We start from the raw sequence: 24977 nt of genomic DNA, 5'->3' as shown, positions 1-24977 counted from the left end.
GTGTGACTTAGATGATATGATATCATACCAACTGTAACATGAGACAAATCATTAATAAGAGGAAAACAAACTTAAGCTGGCATAAGTTGGAAGAATAAATTCTTAGCAACTCGATCTTCCAGATACATACCACAAAGATTGCAAATAAAGTGTTTCCCATGATCAATGAACTTCATGAAAGGATTGATATAACCGTTACAACGAGAACAGCGAACAGGTCCACCTTCCCCAAAATCCACAACCTGAGGTGATCCATAATAAAAGCATGTAAAATAACACCACAAATGAACCTATCCATAGGTTATCCAACTGAAAGTGTGTACTAAAACTAATATTATTGAGTACTGAATAAATGCTTTAAGAAGAACATCCATATCCTTTATTCCTTTTGCATTGCTACATGTAAAAACCACTCTCTGAAACCGAATGCAGATCAGTCCACCTAGTGTCTTTCCCTTAACAATGTGGAATAGCACACGGATCACTTGTTTCCCTTAATGTACAATCGTTAGTACAGTCACAAGGCCGTCAGGAGCATATCTGCGGTCCTTGAAGTAAGGGACATAAAGCTCCAGCTGACTTGATCTTAGTTCTTTGACACAGAGAACCAAGAATGTGATTTTTTTTTTTTAAAAAAAATGCTTATTACTTCCCTCATATGGTCACCCAATCCAGCAACTAACAATCATGAAAAGCTATTATCATTTTGTTGAAATATGAAGGGTGTAAATTTGCCAGAAGCAGAACTACATGAAAGACGGCTCTTCTGTATACATACCGAAATCAAGCAAAGTTATCATCCAACAACTCAATCCTTTTGGGGAATTTAAAATGAACTATTAGGTAGTGAAGCAAGGAAAAGAAAACATTCACAATTGGGCATCTCGAGATGTAAGACAAGTCCCTTAAAGAGTACTGAGAAGTGCAATCAGTAGTCTGCTAGACTGCTTCCAAGCCTAGCTAGATTTCTTTCTTTTCCGCATCTGCATGACCATTTGAAGGGAAGGGAACAGGGTTTATCAACAAAGACAACAATTCTTACTTTTGTTGAGCAGCATTACACAGGAAATCTGGAAGAAATTAAGCATTCATATGTCTTCTTGTCCTAAAAGAACAAAGAATGAAAGAAGACTTCAAGTGCCAAAGCACAAGAAGGAATGAATAAAAAAAAGGAAGATTAAACCTACCTAAATGACAACCAGTTGGTTTCTAATTTGGGATTACATTCCATTTGGATCACAGAATTGAATTAGCTGAAAAAAATATTAGTTCAAGCACCGATATTTATATGAGCAGGAATTGGACCACCCACAATCTGTCCAGATCATCATTCTTCTGTTTGTAACCAGAGATATGGGTCCAGAGTCCAGACCAGTTATGCAGAATAGACCAATCAACTCATAAAGCTAGTTGCCTAGTTGTGCCCTTGACCTGCATGACAGAACCAGCTAAACTAAAACAAAATAAGTGACCCGATCATTTTGCTGAGATATCATACTATTAACTAAAACTTAGTACCCTCAACTGTTCAAGATTATATTTAGACTCCCAAGGAAAATGTGATTACTCATTCGATTCTTCTAATTCATACATTGCACATATTAAGAAATTCTGAAACCTGTTACTCATTGCAATATATCATGGTAAAATTATAGGTCCAGAAAGCTCTGATCTCATTTGAGGAAAGCCAGATTCAAAAAGAACACCTCAGCATGAAGGTCAACAACAGCTGCAGTTCATAATCCACAAGTAAGAAGCAACCATGTTAAAGGTGTTGACCCATGGAACCTATTGTTGGTTAATGTGTCAACCAAGTCAATCAGATACACACCCCAGGAAAGGTAGGCATGAAGTACTATGATGGAGCAAGATTGAATATTACTTGGATAGGCTCCTCCAAAGGATGAGGAAATGCTAAAGGTTGAACCAGCAGAGCCAATGGCATGCTTGATGTTGACAAAAGGTCACTGGTGCAAGGAATCTGGAAACATTTAGATGAAAAACGAACTTCAATAATAGTAAAAAAGTACAAACTAGGTGAAGAATAAATTCATATCCAAAAGTAATATTTGAACTGGCATAGACAAGTACCTGATTCATGGTACATCTCATGTACCGTGGGCTGCAATTCCCTGTATCTCTGGCCACATAGTCACTTGTGGCAGGCTGCAATAGAAGAAATAAGTGTTCAGACATTGCAAGTTGCAACAAGTACAAAGAGGATAAATCTCATGTTTCCCAGCATTTGTGCAAAAGAGAAAAAATGTGGAGAATAATTCCTCAGACATTTCAACAAGTACAAACTACAAACAAAGCAATATCATGTTTTCCAGCATATAAAGTCGCATGCAAGAGAAAAAGATCTGCAAAAGGAAAATGATGATGCAAAAGAGCAGAAAAAGTTACTTCTAAAGACAAAACAACAAAATACGAACAAATAAAATGTCATGAAAATACCGGGGGAAGGTTTTGCTTGATTGTTCTGACGGGTTTCAAATGTTATCATGGAGGAAGTGGGTAATGGTCGAGGCATCTGGGTTGGGTCAATTTTAGAAGCCCCTGCCATTGGAGATGCACCAACAGGAGAACCTGCTCGCGTCATGCCCAGTAGTCCAGTTCCTGGTGGATGACCCATACCAGGTGGCCCAAGAGGAACAGGTTGGTTTGGAGGAGGTGGTGCTCCAGGACTATACATTCGTGGCGTCTGCATACTTCCACCCAAAACTGGAACCTAGCATTTAAAAAATATATGGTAAAGGAGTGGGAAAAAGGAGTATGATATTTCATCAAATAATGAAACCAGAACCGGCAATTGAATCCACACAATGATAGTTGACATGAAAATAACACTATTTCCAAGATAAATCATGGTGACAGAAGTCACAATCAATAGATATTTACAGCAACTTAAAGAACAAATAGGAACATAGAATGAGAGGAAAGATCTTGCAGTTTATTGCAAAAATTTGATCAGAAAAACAAAGATATGAGCATCAATTACACAATAGTTACCCAATAGATAATGTTGCCTGCGACCTAAACTACAGTATCCACGGCTGAGTTCCTTGCAGGTACATGTCACCTCAGTAATACATAAGTACATGATTGCATCTGTACATGTACACACGTGACACATCATAGAAGGCTAAGAAAATGTTTTCCCCACTAAGAAAAGCTATTTAGCTATACTATAATGTTAGGAATTCTTGATCTCTGAGACTCTTTCAAACAAGAGCATAACACCTAGCAGTGTAAAGGTAATCAGTGCACTAAGGCACACAACTTTTAATCATAGAAGCAACCAAAACAGTGCACTAAGCCACCAAGAGCAGGCTGATAACACAGCAACAAATAGTTCAATAAAGGCACCAAGTCCTGGAAAATCTACTGTCAATACAGTAGCATATGATCCACAACAATGGCACTAAGGCCCCAGTGCACCAACGCACAATATCAAGCAATAAACAGGGCACCAAAGCCCAACAATTCATAACAGGGCATCAAAGCCCAACAAGAATCACACAGCTGAATGAAAGAGAATTTCTATTCAAGAATGAAGAAAGGGCTGTGAAACAGCCTCTTTTAAGAATATGTTACAAGGGGTTTAAATAAGACAGCGAAGAGCTGTTGGAGAACCCAACGGAGTCCAATTTCTCTTACAAAGGAATAAAAGACAAAAATGAAAATAAAATGGATATGAAAGTAAAAAATACAAAAAACATTCTATACATGTATATATCAGACTACATATACGTATGTATATAAACCTGAAATATATATGAGTACTTTATATATTCTAACATATAAACCTAAGTGTAGTGACTAAACCAGACTACCATTTACTGAAACCCAAAAAGAAACTGAATTGGTCATCGAGTTGCAATGAGAAAAACCTCAGGCTTCATAGAGGCTGACTACACCCAGGCATAAATGATGTATGCACATACATGGGCAAAACTGAATTTTAATGGTCAAAAAAAAGAGAACAAGAGATCATCTATGATAAAAGAATAAATGACAATTACACAGAACATTTAATAAGATTAATCTATGTAAATTTTTCCTAGTGAAAGTACAAAACTTTCTACGTAAGAACATTGAGCAGGGAGCATGTACTTCAAATTTTTTATCTTCCTTTACAATCAAGCATGGTAGCAAGCAAGAAATTTGTAACTTGACTAAATAATATTTGTTTATTCCAGCAACTTCCTCACCCCTTCAGCAGCGTAAGCTTCTTTGTCCATAAAAAGATAAACGAACCTAACCTAACCTAATGAGAACTTTGGAGAACACATGACACAAATGGATGTGTTTAGAATTCCAGAACTCCAAATGAGGTTGGGATAATAGTCACAAACATTGATCCTGGTGAGGCTAAGTCTCATGATATGAAGGATACCCAATTCTCCTTAGATGATTCTAGGAACTCTTCAGAACCATTTGGTCACCGCATGTAGCTTACATGTTCACCCCATCAAGCATTTTGTCCAAGTTTTGCTTTGAAGTGTGAAGCGGACATGTTTAGCAACATTAGCATTATGTTTCAAACTGTTCTTGATGACATATAAATAAAATATCTCATGAGATGATTTTTATTTTTATTAAGGCATTGTATAAAGAGCATTCCTCCTCTCCTTAAGAAATAAAACAGCAGGCAGCGAACAGCCTTTTGCCCTCTCTGTTTCTTGTGCTCTGTTCTTTCGTTTGCACTCTGAAATTTTACATAGTATCAGAGCAAACTACTGCTGGTGAAGGTTCGTCTGCCCCAAATGCTCCTGTTATCACACCACCACCATTGTCCTCAACATCAGAAATGCTGGCAGATCTGGTTAGTCCATATTTCTTGCACCATTCAGACAATCCAGGTGCGTTGTTGGTTTCTCAACCTTTGTCTGGTGACAACTACTCCACGTGAGATTTGTCGATGGCTCAATCTCCGAACCAGCTGTTCCATCACCGTAATATATTTTTTGGAAATGTTGCAATAATATGGTGTTATCATGGATTATAAATGCTCGTTCTAAAGAAATTGCCACTAGTGTGATATACGCTCATGTGGTTTGGAAGGATCTGCATGATTGATACACTCAAGGCACAGCCACACAAAAATTTCATATTAAAACTGCAATAAACAGGCATCTACAAGAGATCGAATCTGTTGTAACATACTTTACTAAAACTCAAGGGGCTTTGGGAGGAACTGTCTTCATATGAACCTCTGCCCATTTGTACCTGTGGTGCCATAAAAAAGTTTAGCAATCAACAAGACGAGGAAAAGGTGATGCAGGTTTTAATGAACCACCATGAATCGTATTAATAAGAAGTCAGATATTGTTAATGGATCCTTTCCCCTCCATTGGAGAGGTGTATTCTCTTATTTTACAAGAAGAAAACCAGAGAAGTGAAACTGCTTCCCTCAATAGAGAACGCTAGTGTGCTCTCTAGCAATTGCTATCCAGCGCCAATCTTTAAGTAAAATGATACGGAAATCAGCCTGCCCTTGAAAATTGCTATTCGTGATTAATTTTACGAGTGACTTATTATAATGATCCTGTTAACTGCCGAAAACCGAATTTGCGTAGATTAATGGCATTACACCGCGGAGATCTGATTTCTGCAGCTTGACGCCTTCCAATGGCAGAGGTGCCAACAGAGCTCCAACCACTTGCTTTGCTTGGAACTTTAACCAATTAAATTTGGGCAAAAACGAAGATTTAGCAAAGTTTCGAAAGCATTTCGCCCTAGAGCGGTATTTCTGGCTTCCGCCGGCAAAATTCACGAGTTCATTGTTTTCTCAGAAGGACGGCACAGAGAGGATATTCTAGAAATCCAGAAATTGCTTGGCAGAACATTTGGTATTGCCTTCACACGAAGTAGTCGATTATATATCACACAATAAGGAGCGTAAGTTGCACCTTTTCATTTCAAGTTCTAAATTAAACAAGTTGCAACTAAAAATCCTGGTATCATCCAAGTAATGAAACAACAAAAGAGGCTCTGCATGATGTTATCCAGGTAAGCAAACAACGATACATAGCACCCCCTTGGACAAATACTCATGCATACCAGCCCGAATAAATAATCTAGGATTTCCACAGCGTGAATAAAATCATTTCCAGCCATAAAGGTAGGCCTTAGTGATATTCTAGTAAAGCTCTTATATAAGACAGCTGGGCTATCCACATTTAAATGCTAAAAGGAAAGCCAATTATGCGTCAAGCAAAGTCTCGCTCATGTTTTAAGTGAACTCTTCCATCAGCCCCTGAAATTTCCAAAATAGGACGCACGTTAGGAGATGATATACACCCCCGTTTCCAGTACGTGTATAGAAGCATAAAATTCAAAAAGCCACATAAGCTGCACTTATGATTCCTACATTACCTGGGAAATAAATTGTTCGGCATCAGTACGCTTCATCAAATGCACCGAGTTGTTAGTCAGTGATGCTACCTGGTCACCAAGCAAGACATCACCAATATCACAACGGACACGGACCTGTATCGATGGATCCTTAGGTGGGATCATGTCCTGTTAAAGACAGTATAAACATTTTTGAATGAGAGAGAAAAGAAAGAGCGAGAGAAAGAGAGAGAGAGAGAGGGAGACCACTGTCAAATCCAGATCTATTTCTGACATATAAACCTCCAAAGCAGCACAGTGATTCTTGAAATACTCCTCTTCTGAGTAGTTAAGCTTTGATTGAATCTCTTCAGGAAGTATAGTCCCAATTTTCCATCTCAGGCTCCGTATTATTTCTGCCCGGTTGTACCTAGATGATATCCAGAAGAGTGAGACAAAGATGAGCAAGAAAGGATGTGCATGAGGGCCCCCATTTTCCGCAAGCATAAGGAAACGATAAGAAGTGGGTCAGTTACATGTAGGCCATAAGACAACGCTTGTTTCTTATCAGGGAAAGGTGGTGAATTACAGCACCGAAATGATCAGAATTTCTAGTTGTTTGTATGTCTAATCCATCATCCTGAATTTTCCTGTGAAAACTAAATAAAGAAATTAGCATCTAGTCCAAGGTAAATCTGAATAGTGCAACTACTGAAGATAGAAATATGAAAGAAAACATACAGCTAAGTCGCAACGATTCCATACAAACAAGAAAAGATGCGCAACCACAGTACTAGTAAATCCAAACTGTGACATAGTGAACAAAGCTAACCAAATTTCTCACATTCACATATTCAAGTCCTTACAAGTTTTTTTCTTTAATTGCAGAAACAATCTTGGAATAAGAATTATCAAATATTTCAAGAGTACAGCCACCTACATAGAACTGAAAACTATGAGAGTAATGATCATACCTCATCAAAGACTGAAGATGCAAGTGGTGCTCATCACATTCTCTGAAAACTTGTTCAAAGATATCATTCTGAGATTGAAAGAAAAAAAAAAGGAAAGAAAGTTGAATCTCATTGACCTATAAAATTGAATTAAAGTAATACCTGAAATCAATGTTATCTGTATCGTACGATACAGATTAAAGTAATATCTGAAATCAATGTTATCTGTATCGTACGATACGGACGCGTATCGTACGATACGTATCGTCTGTATCAAGCGTAACGATACGTTACGCTATTAATTTGCGATACGCGTGCGTATCGCACGCATATTGCCCGTATCGTGCGATACGGGATCAAAACTAAAAAGGGCCCGACGGCCCCTTCTTTGCGTAATTTTTTTAAAGCTGACGCTCCTCTCTCTCTCTTCTCTTCTTTCTAAACATTGCAAGAGACGTGGGAGGGAGAGTTGCATCAAGATTTGCCCGTGAAGAAGCTTTATTTCTCGTTGTGGGAAGCCTCGGGACGGTGGGAAGCTTGGAGGAAGAGGGTTTTTTGGTTTCTAACACCAAGAAGGTAAGAAATAACTCATTTTTTCCATTGAATTGTTCATTTCTCTTATTTCATATATTTATTTGTATGTTTTTACTTGTTTTGTGAAGATATAATGTCGGATCCTGCATGGCAGGGGTGTACAAGGGTGAATTCAAAAGATAGGTTAAGAGTTAAGTGCAATTATTGTAAGCAAATCATATCAGGAGGGATCTTTCGCTTTAAAAACCATATAGCTGGTACACACAGCGATGTGGCTGCTTGCACTGGCTCCCAAGAGAACCCATTGCCAGCGTATGTAAAGCACCAGTGTATGGAGCTTCTTAATGCAGTGAAAGCAAATAGGATTGAAAAGGAAATGCAAGATGTAGAGGAAGGATATGGAGACCCACATGATGAGGAAGAAGGTGAAGGTAAAGATGTTGACCTTGAACAAGAAGATGTAGGTGTCAGTTTGGGAACAGATAAAGGGAAAGACATCATGCATGGAGGTGGTTCTTCTGCAACTGCAACCAAAAAAAAAAGAGGTGCAAGTGCAAGTGCAAGTTCAGTTTCACGAGGACGTGGCAGGAGTCATGGTCGTACTGGTGGTGGTAGAGTACCTACTATGAGGTCGAGTAATATGTCTGGTTCGATCAAGAATTTTTTTCCCAATTATACTGCTGCTGGTGCTCAGCCTGAGATTCGTATAGCCATGCAATCAAAAGATGTTGTTGAAGTAGCAGATGAAACCATAAGAAGGTGGTTCTATGATGCATCCATTCCTTTCAATGCAGCAAACTCTTATCATTTTCAGCCTATAGCAGATGCAATTGCTAGTGTATGCTGAGGGTATAAAATGCCCTCTTTTCATAAATTGCGAGGTAAAATTCTCAACAATGTAGTTAGAGATGTCAAGACATATTGTAATGAACTAAAATTGAGCTGGAAAGCTACAGGATGCAGTGTAATGGCAGATGGGTGGACAGACATCAAGAACAGAACATTGGTAAACTTTCTTGTATATTGCCCCCTTGGTACTATGTTCTTAAAATCTGTTGATTTGTCTGATACTCCTAAGACTGCTGATGTTTTGTTTGGGGTTTTTGATAAAGTTATACAAAAAGTTGGGCTTGAAAATGTTGTGCAATTTATCACTAATAATGCAACAAATTATAAAGCTGCAGGTGAAATGTTAGCAGCATGATATGGGACATTTTATTAGAGTCCATGTGCTGCTCATTGTGTAAATCTTATGCTTCAGGATCTAGCTAAAAGAGATGATATGAAGTTGACAGTTTATACTTCATAGATGCCAAGAAATCACGAAGTTTATTTATAATCATGCTTATGTCTTGAATTTGATGAGGAAATTCACAAATAGGGCTGAATTTATTCGACTTGCACAAACACGGTTTGCTACAAGTGTTTTGACTGTACAGGGTATAGTCAAGCAAAGAACTCCTCTCAAACAGATGTTTTCAAGTGATGATTGGGCTGCATATCCACATGCCTATGAAATAAAGGCTACGACAGTTGTGGATACCATCTTCGATGCTGACTTTTGGAAATCATGTGTGCAGTTATTGAAGATTTGTGTAGCTCTAGTGAAAGTCCTCAGATTAGTTGATAGTGAAGATTGAAGATAGACCTTCTATTGGATATTTATATGAGTCTATGGACAGAGCCAAAGAGGCCATTAGAGGAAATATGAAGGGAAAAAAGAAGTTGTACATGCCTATATGGAAGATTATAGATGAAAGGTGGTCTAGACAACTTCATCGCTCACTTCATACAGCAACCTATTACCTAAATCCTGCTATTAGATATCTTCCCACTTTTAAGAAGGACAGAGAGGTTGAGTATGGCATGTTGGATTGTATTGACGCATTAGTAAGTGATAGTAAAGAACAAGATGCTATCCATATGTCGATCAACAAATATGATACGGCTTCTGGTACCATGGCGAGAGACACAGCAGTTCGATGCAGGACAACTATGCGTCCAGGTATCAGAAAAAGACACTTTATACTTTTTGTTGTTTAGCTTCTATTCTACCTTCTCTTATATTTATTCTATCTCATTTTTACTTTCCATCTGTTATTAGATTTGTGGTGGGAAAGGTTTGGGCCTGATTGCCCAGAATTAAGGAAGCTTGCAATTAGAATCCTCAGCCAAACATGTAGTGCAACTGGATGTGAAAGAAATTGGAGTGTATTTCAACACATCCATAGTAAGAAGAGGAATAGGCTGGAACATAAAAGGTTGAATGACCTTGTTTATGTTCGTTATAATATGAAGTTGAGACAAAGGTAAACATTTGTATTTTGTTATACAAAATAGCAAATTCTAATATATATTTTAATTTCTAACAATTTGTTAAATTTTTCTCTTGTTAGGCAACTAGAAACAACATCTACGAGGAAGCATCACACTCAATATGATCCTATCTTCATTGACCATTTTGATATATTAGATTGTTGGGTTGAAGAACAACCATCTGCAATACTTGATGAGGACGATCTTGATTTTTTGAACGTTGAAGGAACAGCAGAGATTATTGAAGAAGGAGAGGCTGGGGGGGAGCAATGGAATGTTGGTGACATTCCATTTGCAACGAAGGGGATAGAAGAAGCACTTAATGAAGAAAATGAAGATGATGAAGAATGAAGATGATGATGCAGATGACGATTGATGAGGCTTTTTGTTTTGAGTTTTGAAAACTATGTCAATATGTTTTGAGTTTTGACTTCTGAACTTATGAATTGTGATGTAATTGAACACTCTTAAGCTGCTTAGTATGTTATTTTGATTTTTGAATGTTTGATTTCTTATTTTGGAATGTGTTGTTCATATGCATACTTCATACTTCATAGTTCATAGTTCATACTTCATAATTCATATACATGAATGATGAATGTTCCTTTAAATACATTTTTCTTGAATTTTTCTGATTTTTACTAGTTTTTTCGGATTTTTTTAGAATTTTACTGATTTTTTTCGATTTTTTATAATTTTTTAATATTTTTTACAAATTAAAAAATTAATTTTACGATACGTTACGATACATTTACGATACGTTACGATACGGCGTATAGGTCGGCCCGACCGATACACGATACGATACGGCAGTGATAACATTGCGTGAAATGGTAACATCAGCACTGTAGTACATTACCCAAGGATACTTTCTAAGTACAAACATAAGCACATGCACACATGTACAGAGCCCGGAGGGGCTTTGGCCACTTCCGGGTATTTCCCCTCTGTAGAAACACACACCAAGATGGAGAGAAAGAGAAGGAACACACAATATACGTGGAAAACCTCAAAGAGAGGTAAAAAACCACGGAGAAGCTCTAACCTAGGTGCACAACCGCAACCCTAGGAGAGAGAAAATGTTATTTCACTTAATTCAACACTTACACATAAGGACAATATATAGAGGGAGATAGGAGAAGCCGCCTAGGGTACCGAGCCCGCCTCGGTACCCGCGCCCCATAAAACCGGGTCCAGATATGGACCCGGTTCCCACAACAACATATTCTAACACTCCCCCTCAAGCTTGGCATACATGTCAAACATGCCAAGCTTGCTAACATTTTTTTCGAATGAAGAAGTACAAAGCCCTTTAGTTAGGACGTCTGCAACTTGATCTTCAGACTTCATATATGGCAGAATCAGCTCCTTTGAGTCAATGCGTTCCCGGATAAAGTGACGGTCAATCTCCACATGTTTGGTCCTGTCATGTAGAACTGGATTATTGGCAAGATTAATCGCAGACTTGTTGTCACAGTACATCTTCATTTTATCTTCCAGTTCCACACCAATATCAGTCAAAAGGATCTTCAGCCACAGCATCTCTGTAACTCCCATTGCAACAGCCCTGTACTCAGCCTCAGCACTAGACCTCGAACACACTTCTTGCCTCTTGCTTCTCCAAACAACTAGGTTACCTCCAAGAAAGATACAATACCCTGTAGTAGACCTCCTTGTGTCAGTGCAACCTGCCCAATCTGCATCTGAGTAGCCCTCAATAGTAAGTTTGTCTTGTCGAGTATACAGCAGTCCTTTTCCTGGGTCATTCTTTAGATATCCCAACACTCTTTCTGTACTCTTCCAGTGACAATCCGTGGGAGCATGCATAAATTGACTTAGCACATTTACCGCATACGTGATATCAGGGCGAGTAAGAGTAAGATAGATAAGCTTACCTACTAGCCTCTGATATCGCCCTTTTCCTTCCTCATCCAGAATAGTGTCTGTCTTGATACTTATCTTAGTCCCCGATTCCATAGGAGTAAGATAGGGCCGACAACCAAGTTTACCTGTCTCCTTTAGTAAGTCAAGAGTGTACTTCCTTTGATTCATAACCAGCCCTGTCTCTGATCGAGCAATCTCTATCCCCAGAAAGTATCTCAGTTTACCCAGATCCTTGAGGTCGAATTCTTTAGCTAATCTCTCCTTCATCTTCCTGTTTTCTTCCTCATCACTGCCAGTGACAATCATATCATCAACGTAGACAAGGAGAAGACTCACCAGACCATCTCTCTGCTTTATGAATATGGTATGATCTCCATTTCCTTGCTTGTACCCAGTAGACTTCATAACGATCCTTAGTCTCTCAAACCAAGCTCTCGGCGACTGCTTCAAGCCATACAAAGCTTTCTTGAGGTGACAACATTTTCCCTCTTGAACATACCCGGGAGGCATGCTCATATAGACTTCTTCCTCCAGATGGCCGTTCAAGAATGCATTTTTAACATCAAGCTGGTCCATGCGCCACTTCCTGTGCACAGCAAGAGCAAGAATAACCCTCATGGTCTTCAACTTTGCAACAGGGGCAAAGGTCTCAAGATAGTCAATCCCATACTTCTGGCTGAACCCCTTTGCAACCAGACGAGCTTTATATCGATCTACAGTGCCATCAGGTTTATACGTCACGTTGTACACCCACTTAGAGCCAACTAAGTGTGTCCCTTTAGGGATATCAACCACTTCCCATGTTTTGTTCTTAGCTAACGCACCCATCTCCTCCGTCATAGCATGTAACCACTTGGGATCATCCTTAGCATCATCCACCGACCTGGGAATAACAACTTTGGATAAGGTTGTGATAAAACATTTGTAATTTGTACTGAGCTTAGCATAAGAAACAAATCTCTGAATAGGGTGAGAAGTACATGACCTGGTGCCTTTGCGCAAAGCAATGGGGAGCTCTCCATTCGATGGACTTGGGTCATCCAGGGAGATCACGGGATTGGGATTGGTTCTATCCTCATCACCAACATCTTCCACTGTAGCTTTCTCCTTTCTGACATAAACCTGGCCAAACAAGTGATCCCTGGCAACAGTGGGCTGAGCATCCACCGTGACCCCTTCCATATAACTGCCCTTCTCATTACTGACCGTGACCGTGTCAATCACACTGGGACTAACCTTGTAGTCCAAAAACTCCATAAACTGAATCAACTGATTAGAGGAATACTCTTCCCCTTTGTGCCCAAGACACTCCCCCTGAAGAGGATTCACCGGAAAATACAACTCATGTTCATGAAATGTGACATCCCTCGAAACATACACTTTGGAAGTAGTGGGATCCACACATTTGTACCCCTTCTGAGTGGAAGAGTACCCCAAGAACACTCCTTTAATAGACCGGGGATCAAGCTTTTTGAGAGTAGGGCTATGATTATGCACAAAACAACTGCACCCAAAGACACGAGGAGTAAGAGGCCACGGATTCTGAGTGGGCCACAGGGTAGAATAAGGAGACTGACCATCCAACACCCTAGTAGGCATACGGTTAATGAGGTGTGCACTAGTGAGAAGTGCATCACCCCAATACCGCTTCGGGACATGGCGTTGGAACATAATGGCCCGGGTAACATTCAAAAGGTGACGATTTTTATGTTCAGCTATACCATTTTGAGGAGGGGTATAACTACAAGAGGTTTCATGAACAATACCCTTGCCTTTCAAGAAATCATCAAGGGATTGAGAGACATATTCCCTAGCATTATTCGTACGGAAAGCTTGAACAGTCGTATGGAATTGAGTCTCAACAAAGGCAACAAAGCTTTTCACAACTGCTGGAACCTGACTACGGTCTCACAATAAGTACACGAACGTACATCTAGAGTAATCATCAATAAGCGTCAAAAAATAGTGACAACCACCACACGTGGGTATTCCAGAAGGACCCCAAACATCGGAATGAACTAAGGCAAACGGATGAGTGGTTTTATTCAATGAGATAGGGTACGAAGCCCTGACATGTTTAGCCAATTGACACACTTCACAAGCGAAGGAGTCAATGGAAACAGAAGCAAACAAATGAGGAAACAACTTCTTTATTAACTGAAATGGGAGATGGCCAAGACGCTCGTGCCATCGCAGAACAGTAGATCTATCATTCACACCAGACAAGTGACCACTCGTGGCAGAAATCAATGCTGAAGCAACTTGTACCGGCAATCTGTAGAGCCCGTCAGTAACCGAACCAATCCCAATCTTCTTCCCCGTCACCAAGTCCTGCAGGGAACAATGATCAGCAGAGAAAATTAGATTACAGTTTAATTCTTTAGTAATACTGCTGACAGAGAGTAGGTTCACAGGAATATTTGGAACATGCAAGGCATTGTGGAGACGGTATTTGTTCAACAGGGACAAGCTCCCTTTCCCAGCCACAGAGATAGAAGACCCATCTGCCATAGACACGTGTTGCTTGCCAGAGGAAAGTTGATATTCTTGAAAGAGTTTAGAGTCCCCTGTCATGTGGTGAGTGGCTCCACTATCAACAATCCAATCACCAAGAGAAGGGTTACCTTGATCAGTCGAGGCAATGAGGGCTTGGGCTAGCTGAGCCCCTTCAGACGTGGAGGACTCCTCAGGGGTAGTAGATAGGCGGCTGATGTACGCCTGTAGCTCCTTGAGTTGAGCAGGGGACAGCTTGGACTTTGCACCACTAGAAGAATTGCTCTGACTGGAATCAGACACAGAAGGGCTACGCTTGCCAGAGGGAGGACGACCTCTGACCAGTCTCTTCTCGGGATGAAGATCCCAACAGAAATCCACCGAATGCCCCAACTTGTTGCAATGAGTGCAATGCCGGGCAGGACGCTGCCCAGTCCCAGAGGCACGGCTGACAAAGGCAGAAGGGCCATGACCGGTGTCAAGATGCATCACCTGGCGACGTTGTTCTTCAGACTCAACTCGGGCATATACTTCCTCTATCCCCGGAATTTCATCACCATTAAGAATTTGGCTACGAATAGACTCAAATTCATCCCGCAGGCCTCCCAGAAACAAAAACGTACGGTCCATCCATTCCTTTTCCCAGTAGAGGGAATGATCTGAACCGCACTTCCACTCATCAGTCACATGATAATCTAGCTCCTCCCATTTGGTCTTCAGGGCAGCATAGAAGGCAGCAACAGACAAATCACCCTGTGTCAGGGAGTAAATACTGCGTTTAATCTGATAGGTACGCAGATGTCTCTTCTTGCGACCATACATCTTCACAAGCACAGTCCACATATCAAAAGAGGTCGGCTTCCGCAGAATGAGGGGCTGGATATCGGAGGACACGGAGCTGATAATCCAGACCTTCACTTGGCTGTCCTCCAACGCCCACGTTGCCCAATGAGGATCAGATTTGATGGGCGCAGGTTTGTCGCCAGTGATGTAAGAGAGACGCCCACGGCTAGTAATCCCAATCTCGAGAGCGGCAGACCAAGATAGGTAATTGTCCTTGGTCAGACGGATGGAGGTGACCTGGATCGGCACGTTCTCAGTCTTGGAAGCGCTGCCCGCGTCAAGAACAGCATCTTTTTGAGTCCCCATCGCGTCTGCCATCACAAACACGCACACAGCAACAAGAGGCACAGCGGCGAGAACTAGGTAGAGGCGACGGGAATGAGGCAGCGGCTACGGAAGGCAGGCGGCGACGTTCCTGGGCGACGCTGGGAACGATGGACGGCGACGGTGATGGGCAGCGGTGGCGCGGGACGACGGCGGCGCTGAAGTGGGCAATGGCAGTGATGGACAACGGCAACGCAGCAGAGAACAACCGCGCCGGACGATGGCGGCGCTGGACGGTGGCGGCGCAGCTGGCAGCGCTGGACGGCGGCGGCGCAGCAGAGAGCGACGGCGCAGCAGCGGCAGAGAAAAAAAACGGAGGAAACAGCAGCGGCAAAAAACCGGCGGAAACACGACGATCACACCAACGATCTCTCACGCGTTGGCTCTGATACCATGTAGAAACACACACCAAGATGGAGAGAAAGAGAAGGAACACACAATATACGTGGAAAACCTCAAAGAGAGGTGAAAAACCACGGAGATGCTCTAACCTAGGTGCACAACCGCAACCCTAGGAGAGAGAAAATGTTATTCCACTTAATTCAACACTTACACATAAGGACAATATATAGAGGGAGAGAGGAGAAGCCGCCTAGGGTACCGAGCCCACCTCGGTACCCGCACCCCATAAAACCGGGTCCAGATATGGACCCGGTTCCCACAACAACATATTCTAACACCCTCCACCCCCCCTCTCCATCCAAAAAAACAGAAGCTTAAATGAAGCTTAATGTATAGTGTGATGAGCGTTTCTTAACATTAAAAAAAAAAGCAATCATATAAATGACAAAATTTAAACAAAGTAATTGATAACTGGACTGGATGAAGATACCTCCTAAGAAGCATTCACAAGTGGTACCATAAGATATCAATGTTCTCCACAATTTCTTTACAAGATTTTTCTACGATTCCTTTTTTCCAAAGAGTTGGTCTTTGTTGTGATTGCTTGAAAATATTGTGGCATTTTGAAGATATTATCAGCTCACTTGGCAATGATGATACAGTTGCAATACTTTCAATGGGACTGTAACCTCTGATTTTATGAAACAGAACAAGGTAATTCATGATGTGACACAAGATCTACAAGACATGGTTTTTATCAAATAAGAATACTCTTGACAAATAAATGCAAACACATCTATAGGTTTGAATTTGTCTAAGAAAAAGTACTTAGGACCATGTATCTTAAGTCTTAGCATGATTAGATGTCATTTACATACGCATCCACACCACTGCCACATCGACACACCAAAAAGAAAAACCTCCACCACCTTTCCAGTTCACTGGACACGTTCTCTACATTTCCACAGATACATACTGTTTTATGTTGTCCATATGCTCAACATATACCGTTTTATGTTGTCCATATGCTCGTATCTAAGTACTGTTCATTGATCTACTCCCAAGAAAACATCCATGTGTGCATTTATCTGTTCAACACCCCCTTCCTCCTTTTCTTTATTAACTACATAATCATGCAAATATAGTTGGCCTTGCTTTAGCACATTTCCAGTAGTTGTGTGTCAGATACAATGTATAATACTATAATCCTCTCCTAATATTACTGCCTAACCTTGCAAATGATTAACTCTAAACAGCTCGTTCTGCATAAAAGAAGGAATAATTTAATGTATCTAACACGATCAACTTGGTCTTGGGCAAAAAGAGGATCTTATAACTGCAATAACAGATCGTACCAAAAGGTATTCCTCAAGACCTACAACAGAAAAGAGCCAGAGTATTCACTCAGCTTAGCTTGTAGCAATAACCGAGTAAGAGCAGAACTTACATTGAATGGTGTTAGCTGATCATTGTCATTGTATGCTAGTTCCTTCAGCAACTGAGATGCACTCTTGCAGAACATTTCTGCACAAGGATGGTACCGTAGTAGCCTCCAACTCTCTTTCCCCTAAGGCGCCATCAGGTTCCTATTTAGGAGATGGCATCAGTTCAAGATTTTCAACAGGACAACCGACAACCTACAATTCTGGCATTACATTAAAGTTATATAACGTTAAAAGATCAAAAGTTAAAAATACAAACCAAATTATCTACTGTTTTAGAGTTTCCGTTGAGTAGAATTAAATCTTAAGAGGGTATTTCAATGCTTAGATAAGTATCCATCGTAATCTTCTCGACAACTTGTCCAGCATAAAAGTCCTCCAAGACCAATTATTACTGGGAAAATTTTATCTTCTGCATGATTCATAAACATTTCTTTTTCCATTTTTGGTTTCATGAATATCAAAATAACATGAAATTGCTTTCAATCTAGTAGGGACATAAAAAGAACAAAGACACATTTTTCACATCAAAACACAAAGAAAAAAGAGCAGCCCTTATCAGTATCTTGTTTGAGCTATTGAGATGCATGAAATTGCCAAGAAATACAAGTATACAACATGCAGATTAGTATGGAACAAATTTCCTGTATCAAATACCAACGAGTGCGCAAGGAAAAAATTGGCCAATACAGGACAACTTACACTAAATAGTGTTTGACCCATTTGCAAATAGAGAAAACAGGTCACATGCACAGAACACAAATAAGGCGTTAATACTGCAGAAATCGCTCTCATTGCTCCACTTATTACAAGCTCATAAGCAGTTACTCCCATAGCACCTATTTGAACATCCAATTGCTCAGCCTTAATCAGGACTCATACACATATAGCTCCATCAATTCACCATACCTCCATGAATTGAACAGCAACCTGATTCCTACACCAATAAGACGGGCCACAGAGTGAGGGGGGCTGTGTTACTGCAGGCATTTGTGCAAACCTCTCATTTATGAGATTAGAGACCCTCACTTGTGGAGGCCAACATCTATTCTCACCCAATCTTGATTGAAATCATGCTTCATTGATGGATGTTCGACTGGCACCTAGGTGCACCTAGTCCATCACTTAGGCGACAGATGTTAGACTGGCACCTAGGTGCACCTAGGCTGGACTAGGCACTAGAATGCCTAGTCTATGGGAAGGTGAAAAGTCACTTTCCCTTCAAATTAAGTCCTGTAATTTTATTATAATACCATATATACTTATATTATATGCAGTTATATTATATATTTTTTGTTCTTTAAGTACAGTTTGTTGTACGTTAATTACATATTCTACATCAACCTCATCAAGTGGAAGTTCCAGCCATACGTTAAGTACATATTCTATAAAACCAATGAATTTCTGTATATATCTTATGTGCTCTAAATCACATTTTGTGGAACCTATGCCAGCCTTCTTACCCATGTTAAAAACCTAGGTTTATGGTAAAAAGACCACCAGTTGCTCTTGTTTAGTGCATGTCTAGTAATTAGAGAAATACGTGCAGACCTCGCTTTTGCAACCTGATTACAGATTTGCTTTCTCATTTGTGAGGGTGTTTTGTGTGTTGTATGTATATTATATGTTATATGTACAATCTGTTGTAAACTTGTAATGTATATTACATGTACTGACTTGATATGATTTTGGTTTGAAATGATTCAAATGAAATAGTCTATAAGGTCTATAACTGAAATAGTCATAAGAAATGCATGCATTGTGTCCAGTATGTAAACAAGAATGACGTGTTTTCTTCTGTGTATCAAACTGAGGCATCACCTAGAACAGAACAACTCAGTTTTCCAGCATGTAAACAAGCAGAAAATGTACTGTTAATCTGTCATGTAAACAAGAACAAAACAATTTTTCATGTTTTACTTTCTGGCTTTACTTACAAAGTAAATCATTCAATTAAAACAGAACATAACAGTTTTTCAAGTTTTACTTGGAATAGAAGCTTACAGTTCAATCAGTAAGTACATAATTTTATTATGTAATGGTAAACATAACTAAAAAAGCCAAAAACAAGGGTCGCCTTTTTTGCCTAGGCGCACCTAGTTCCACCTAGGCACTAGGCGCTGCCTGGGCACCTTGACAACTAAGACAGTGAGATCATACGAATCGAAAGTAAACACATGATATCAACAATCAAGAGACCACACTAATATAAACAAGTATCCAAGCACATCTCTTAAAGTTGTTTTATGCTTAAAACTTACATCTCTACCATCCAACTCATTTAAAATTTAATCGATTGCTATTGGACTTTTAGTTATCTTAATACCAATCTCTTTCTTAGAGTTCGCTCTATCACCTCAAGCGACACTCATTTTCCATTTGAGACCCCACTCTTGAAGGACTCACTTCTTAGTGGAATCTAACGACTAGTGACCATCTTCCTTTTCTTTTACTTTTTTCCAACTACCCATGAGTAACAATGCAGGAGAGTTGAGAGGACTAGCTTCACACCCCTCGTGGCTTGCGGGCTACCAATGGTCACTGACCTTAGGCAGCCTCACGGCCAATCACGATAGAGACTTGCTGAAAAAATTTATTAGCATTCTGATAAATTTGTCTTCTCATTAATCATTATAACTATAGAAATAATAGACGCACAATAACGGAAGATCGAACACAGATGTAACGTGGAAAACCCTCAACTAGAGGGAAAAAACCACGGGTGAGGAAGTCTGGTGCCCACTAGCCGCCAGACTCTCTCTCTCTTTGAAACTTCATTAACACTTAAGATTAGGGTTTACAATGGTATAAGTATGCCCAAACTAGGACATAATTGATCGGGTCCAGACTCGGACCCATACATCAAGATCTGTCAACACTCCCCCTCAAGTTGGGCATACATATCAAACATGCCCAACTTGGATACATTTCTCTCAAATGGAGTTACATGTAAAGCTTTAGTTAGAATATCAACAGTTTGGTCTTCAGACTTCATGTATGGTAATGTTAACTCTCTGGCATCAATTCTTTCTCTTATGAAGTGACGGTCAATCTCAACATGCTTTGTTTGTTCATGAAGCACTGGATTGTTAGCCAAGTTAATAGCAGACTTATTGTCACAATACATCCTCATGGGCCCTTCAATCTCTATCCCAATATCAGTCAGCAAGATCTTTAGCCACAACAACTCTGATACTCCAGTAGCAACTGCCCTATATTCAGCCTCTGCACTTGAGCGGGAGCAGACATCTTGTCTCTTGCTTCTCCAAACAACTAGATTTCCCCCCAAATAAACGCAGTACCCTGAAGTAGATCTTCTGGTGTCAACACAGCCTGCCTAGTCTGCATCAGAATACCCTTCAATTTCTATAGACCTCTGTTTCACATATAGAAGTCCCTTGCCAGGATTCTTCTTCAAGTAACACAGGATTCTATCTACAGCCTTCAAGTGCACATCTGTAGGTGCATGCATAAACTGACTCATTACATTTATAGCAAAGGTGATATCTGGTCTAGTCAGAGTGAGGTATATCAATTTACCAACTAGCCGTTGATATCTCCCTTTAGCTTCCTCACACAAAAGTTCTCCATCCTTGCTACCGAGCTTGTGCCCAGCATCCAGAGGAGTAGAAGCTGGTCTGCATCCCAGTTTTCCTGTCTCCTTCAGTAAATCCAAGGTATACCTCCTTTGATTAAGCACAAGAGTTGTACCTGATCTGGCAATTTCAATACCAAGGAAATACTTCAACTTGCCAAGATCCTTGAGATCAAATTCAGCCGATAGTAAACCCTTTAATCTTGCTATCTCTTTTTCATCATCACTTGTAACAATCATATCATCAACATAAACCAGCAGTAGAGTAACTTTACCCTCTATCCTCTTTACAAAGAGAGTATGATCTCCATTTCCTTGTTTGTAACCATGCTTCTTCATAACAAGTCTGAGACGTTCAAACCATACTCGGGAAGACTGCTTGATCCCATACAAAGCCTTCTTCAATTTACAGCATCTTCCAGGTTTCTCAAAACCCGGGGGCATACACATGGATACTTCCTCTTCGAGATCTCGGTTGAGAAAGACATTTTTAACATCGAGTTGGCACATCTCCCAACCCTTCAGTACCGCCAAAGAAATAATAACTCTAATAGTCTTCATCTTCGCAACTGGGGCAAACGTCTCTAAGTAGTCAATCCCATATTTCTGACTGAACCCCTTGGCCACCAGACGTGCTTTGTACCTCTCAATGTTCCCATCTGGTTTGTACTTAATGGTATAGACCCACTTTGACCCTACCAAATGAGCCGCTTCAGGAATCTCTTCCACTTTCCATGTCTGATTTGTGTCTAAGGCCTCTATCTCTTCTTGCATAGCATGAGTCCACTTGGGGTCATTCTGAGCCTCTGTAACATTCCTGGGAATCACAGCCACAGACAAGGATTATACAAAACATTTGTAGTCAGTGCTCAATCTAGAATAAGATACAAAGTTACCAATAGGGTGTTGGGTACATGACCTCACACCCTTTCTCAGGGCAATGGGAAGATCCTCCTTTTCATTTTCTGTCTGACTTTCTCTCTCAACAGGTTGCTTCTGAGCATGACTTGGGTCATCCAAGGAAGAAGTAGGATTGGGATTTGGAGTGGGCTTCTCACTATCAATCACCTTGTCAGTACAAACTCTCCTCATAGAATACACCTGCCCGAACAGACGATTGCATTCTTTCTCCTTTCCATGTTCATGTACCTCAATAGACATCCCATCTTCTTCTTTTCCAAGCACATCGATGGATGGATTCTCTTCACGCCTGTAATCTAGAAAATCTGTAAACTGAATGTCCTGACTTGGAGAATACTCTTTCTTAGACATTGACTTCTCCCCCTGAAGAGAATTCTCACCAAAATAAGAGACATGTTCTAAGAATGTGACATCCTTGGTAATGTGAATACGACCAGTGGTGGGATCTAGACATTTATACCCCTTTTGAGTATGAGAATACCCAAGAAATATTCCCTTAATTGATTTGGGGTCAAGTTTTTTTACATTCGGGCTGTGATTATGAATGAAACACACACATCCAAAGACCCGATGAGGGAGGTGGAAAGGTCGGCTACTCCCTGGAAACATGGAGTAAGGTGTATGTCCATTTAGCACTCGACTAGGCATGCGATTAATCAAATAGGCACTAGTAATAACTGCATCTCCCCAATAATATTTTGGAAGATTCCTTTGAAACAGTAAAGCTCTGGTGACATTTAGTAACTGACGGTTTTTTCTCTCAGCAACTCCATTTTGAGGAGGAGTATAACTACATGATGTCTCATGAACAATCCCCCTTTTTCGAAGGAATTCCTCGACAGTGAGACACATATACTCACGAGCATTATCCGACCGGAATGTCTTGACAGACTCACCATACTGGTTTTCCACTAGGAGGATGAAGGTTTCTATAATATGAGGCACTTCGCTACGGTCTTTCAATAGATAAACAAAAGTACATCTGGAATAGTCATCTATGAAAGTCATAAAGTACTGAAAACCACCACGAGAATGAATGTCTGAAGGCCCCCACACATCAGAATGAATCAAGGAGAAAGTTTTATTAGCACGACTATTTGAAATTGGATACGAAGCTCTAACATGCTTCGCAAACTGACACACATCACAAGATAACATGAAAATGTTTAAACTGGAACATAATTCAGGAAACAATTGTTTCAAAATCCCAAAAGGGAGATGACCAAGGCGTTCATGCCAATATAAAAATAACTGACGACACTCTTCCTTCTTCTTCTCTGTCCTGCTGACTGCTGACATAAGGGTTGTGGCAACGCATATAGGAAGCCAATATAACCCATCAGACACCGAACCAATCCCAATCTTCTTCCCTGTCACCAAGTCCTGCAAAACACAACGTTTTTCAGAAAATATAAGTTCACGGTTGAGTTCCTTGGTAATCTTGCTCACAGATAAAAGATTTAAGGGAAGATGGGGAACATGCAATGCACCATGCACTAAAAAATTGTTCAACAAAGAAAGACTCCCTTTTCCTGCCACAGAGGTAAATGAGCCATCGGCAAAGGACACACGTTCCTTCCCCGATGATAGCTTGTAGTCATGAAAGAGTTTGGGGTTGCCAGTCATGTGATGAGTGGCACCGCTATCAACAATCCACTCTCCCATGGAAGAAGTACCTTGTTCACCTGAAACAGCCAGTGCCTGATTGACCTTCACCTCATCTGACGTGTCTGCCTAACCAACATCAATCTAGCCCAAATATGCACGCAACTCACGAATCTGTTCTGCAGAAATAAAAACTTTACCATCACTAGGATTCGTTGCATTCGAAATAGGCTTCTTCCCACTAGATGGCCGCCCCCTACTATTCTTCTTCTCTGGATGCAGGTCCCAACAAAAGTCCACAGTATGACCAAGTTTCTTGCAGTGAGTACATTTACGGGAAGAACGGTTAGTTCCCACAGAGACACGGCTAACGAAGGCAGACCGTTCATTGTGAGACATGGGATCCTCCTTTCTCCCACTTGTGATCAGTCTCCTCTGCTCTTCAGCTTCAACACGAGAATAAACATCTTCAATACTGAAGGATTCCTCAAAGTTAAGAATCTGACTCCTTATATTTTCAAACTCATCGTTCAGTCCAGCTAAGAAAAGGAATACCCTATTCTCCCACTCCTTGGCCATATACTGCATCTGGTCTTGAGGAGAACTCCATGTAAGGTCAGAATGGTAGTCAAGATCCTCCCACTTAGATTTTAATGTTGCGTAGAAATCTGCGACCGAGAGATCCCCTTGTTGCAGAGCATACACGTCCTTCATTAGTTGATATACACGAACTTTTCTTTTCTTTTGACCATATATCTGCTCCAAAATAATCCACATATCCCTTGCAGTCTTCTTACGAAGAATAAGGGGTTGAATATCTGAAGACACTAAATTAACAATCCAAGTTTTTACCTGGTTGTCCTCAAGAAACCATGTATCCCAAGCCATACTATCCATAGCAGGTTCGACCTTTCTACCATTCACATAGGCAATTCGTCCTCGACCAGCGATCCCCATAGTAATTGCAGCAGACCATCGTAGATAATTCTCCTTGGTTAGTCGAATGGTAGTAACTTGAACCGGTACATTATCAGTTCTCACGGTCCCAACATCAGGCTGATCGGTATGGACTGTGGAGGAGGAAGACGAGTCGGCCATGATCACCAACTACCCACTGCTGACTGCAACCCCTGAGAACAACACACCTTAGAGTCACCAATAGCAAGGATCAAGTCAGGCGGCTTAGAGGGCAGTAGATGATGCAGAGACGCTGGGATCTGGTCGGACGGCGCTGGAGCCTGGTCGAGCGACGCTGGAGCAATATTTTGAAGTGTGCCATTTTTTAACCTTCATGGAAGCATATTCCAATTTTTAAAGTGGTTCATGTTTGCTAAACATTCAAAGCAACCTTCAATATAAATTCTTATCTCAAAAGGAAATCCTTAA

The 24977-nt window shown here is 40.6% G+C and overlaps 1 protein-coding gene across 1 annotated transcript; it reads right to left on the bottom strand.

Moving 5' to 3' along the window:
- Positions 1-6070: 6070 nt before the first annotated feature.
- LOC116249879 (uncharacterized) lies at positions 6071-17663 on the bottom strand. Its single transcript, XM_031623186.2, has 6 exons — positions 17476-17663; positions 7314-7381; positions 6876-6989; positions 6607-6769; positions 6382-6528; positions 6071-6262 (listed from the first exon to the last, which is right to left on the bottom strand). Exons 1-6 carry the CDS (start codon positions 17548-17550, stop codon positions 6239-6241), a joined length of 591 nt encoding a protein of 196 aa, XP_031479046.1. The 5' UTR covers positions 17551-17663; the 3' UTR covers positions 6071-6238.
- Between the last annotated feature and the right edge of the window lie 7314 nt (positions 17664-24977).

This window comes from Nymphaea colorata, chromosome 3 (genome assembly GCF_008831285.2).
Source record: "Nymphaea colorata isolate Beijing-Zhang1983 chromosome 3, ASM883128v2, whole genome shotgun sequence".
NCBI lineage: Eukaryota > Viridiplantae > Streptophyta > Magnoliopsida > Nymphaeales > Nymphaeaceae > Nymphaea > Nymphaea colorata.
Note: the sequence above shows the minus strand (reverse complement) of the source record. Positions and strands in the feature narration are given on the sequence as shown.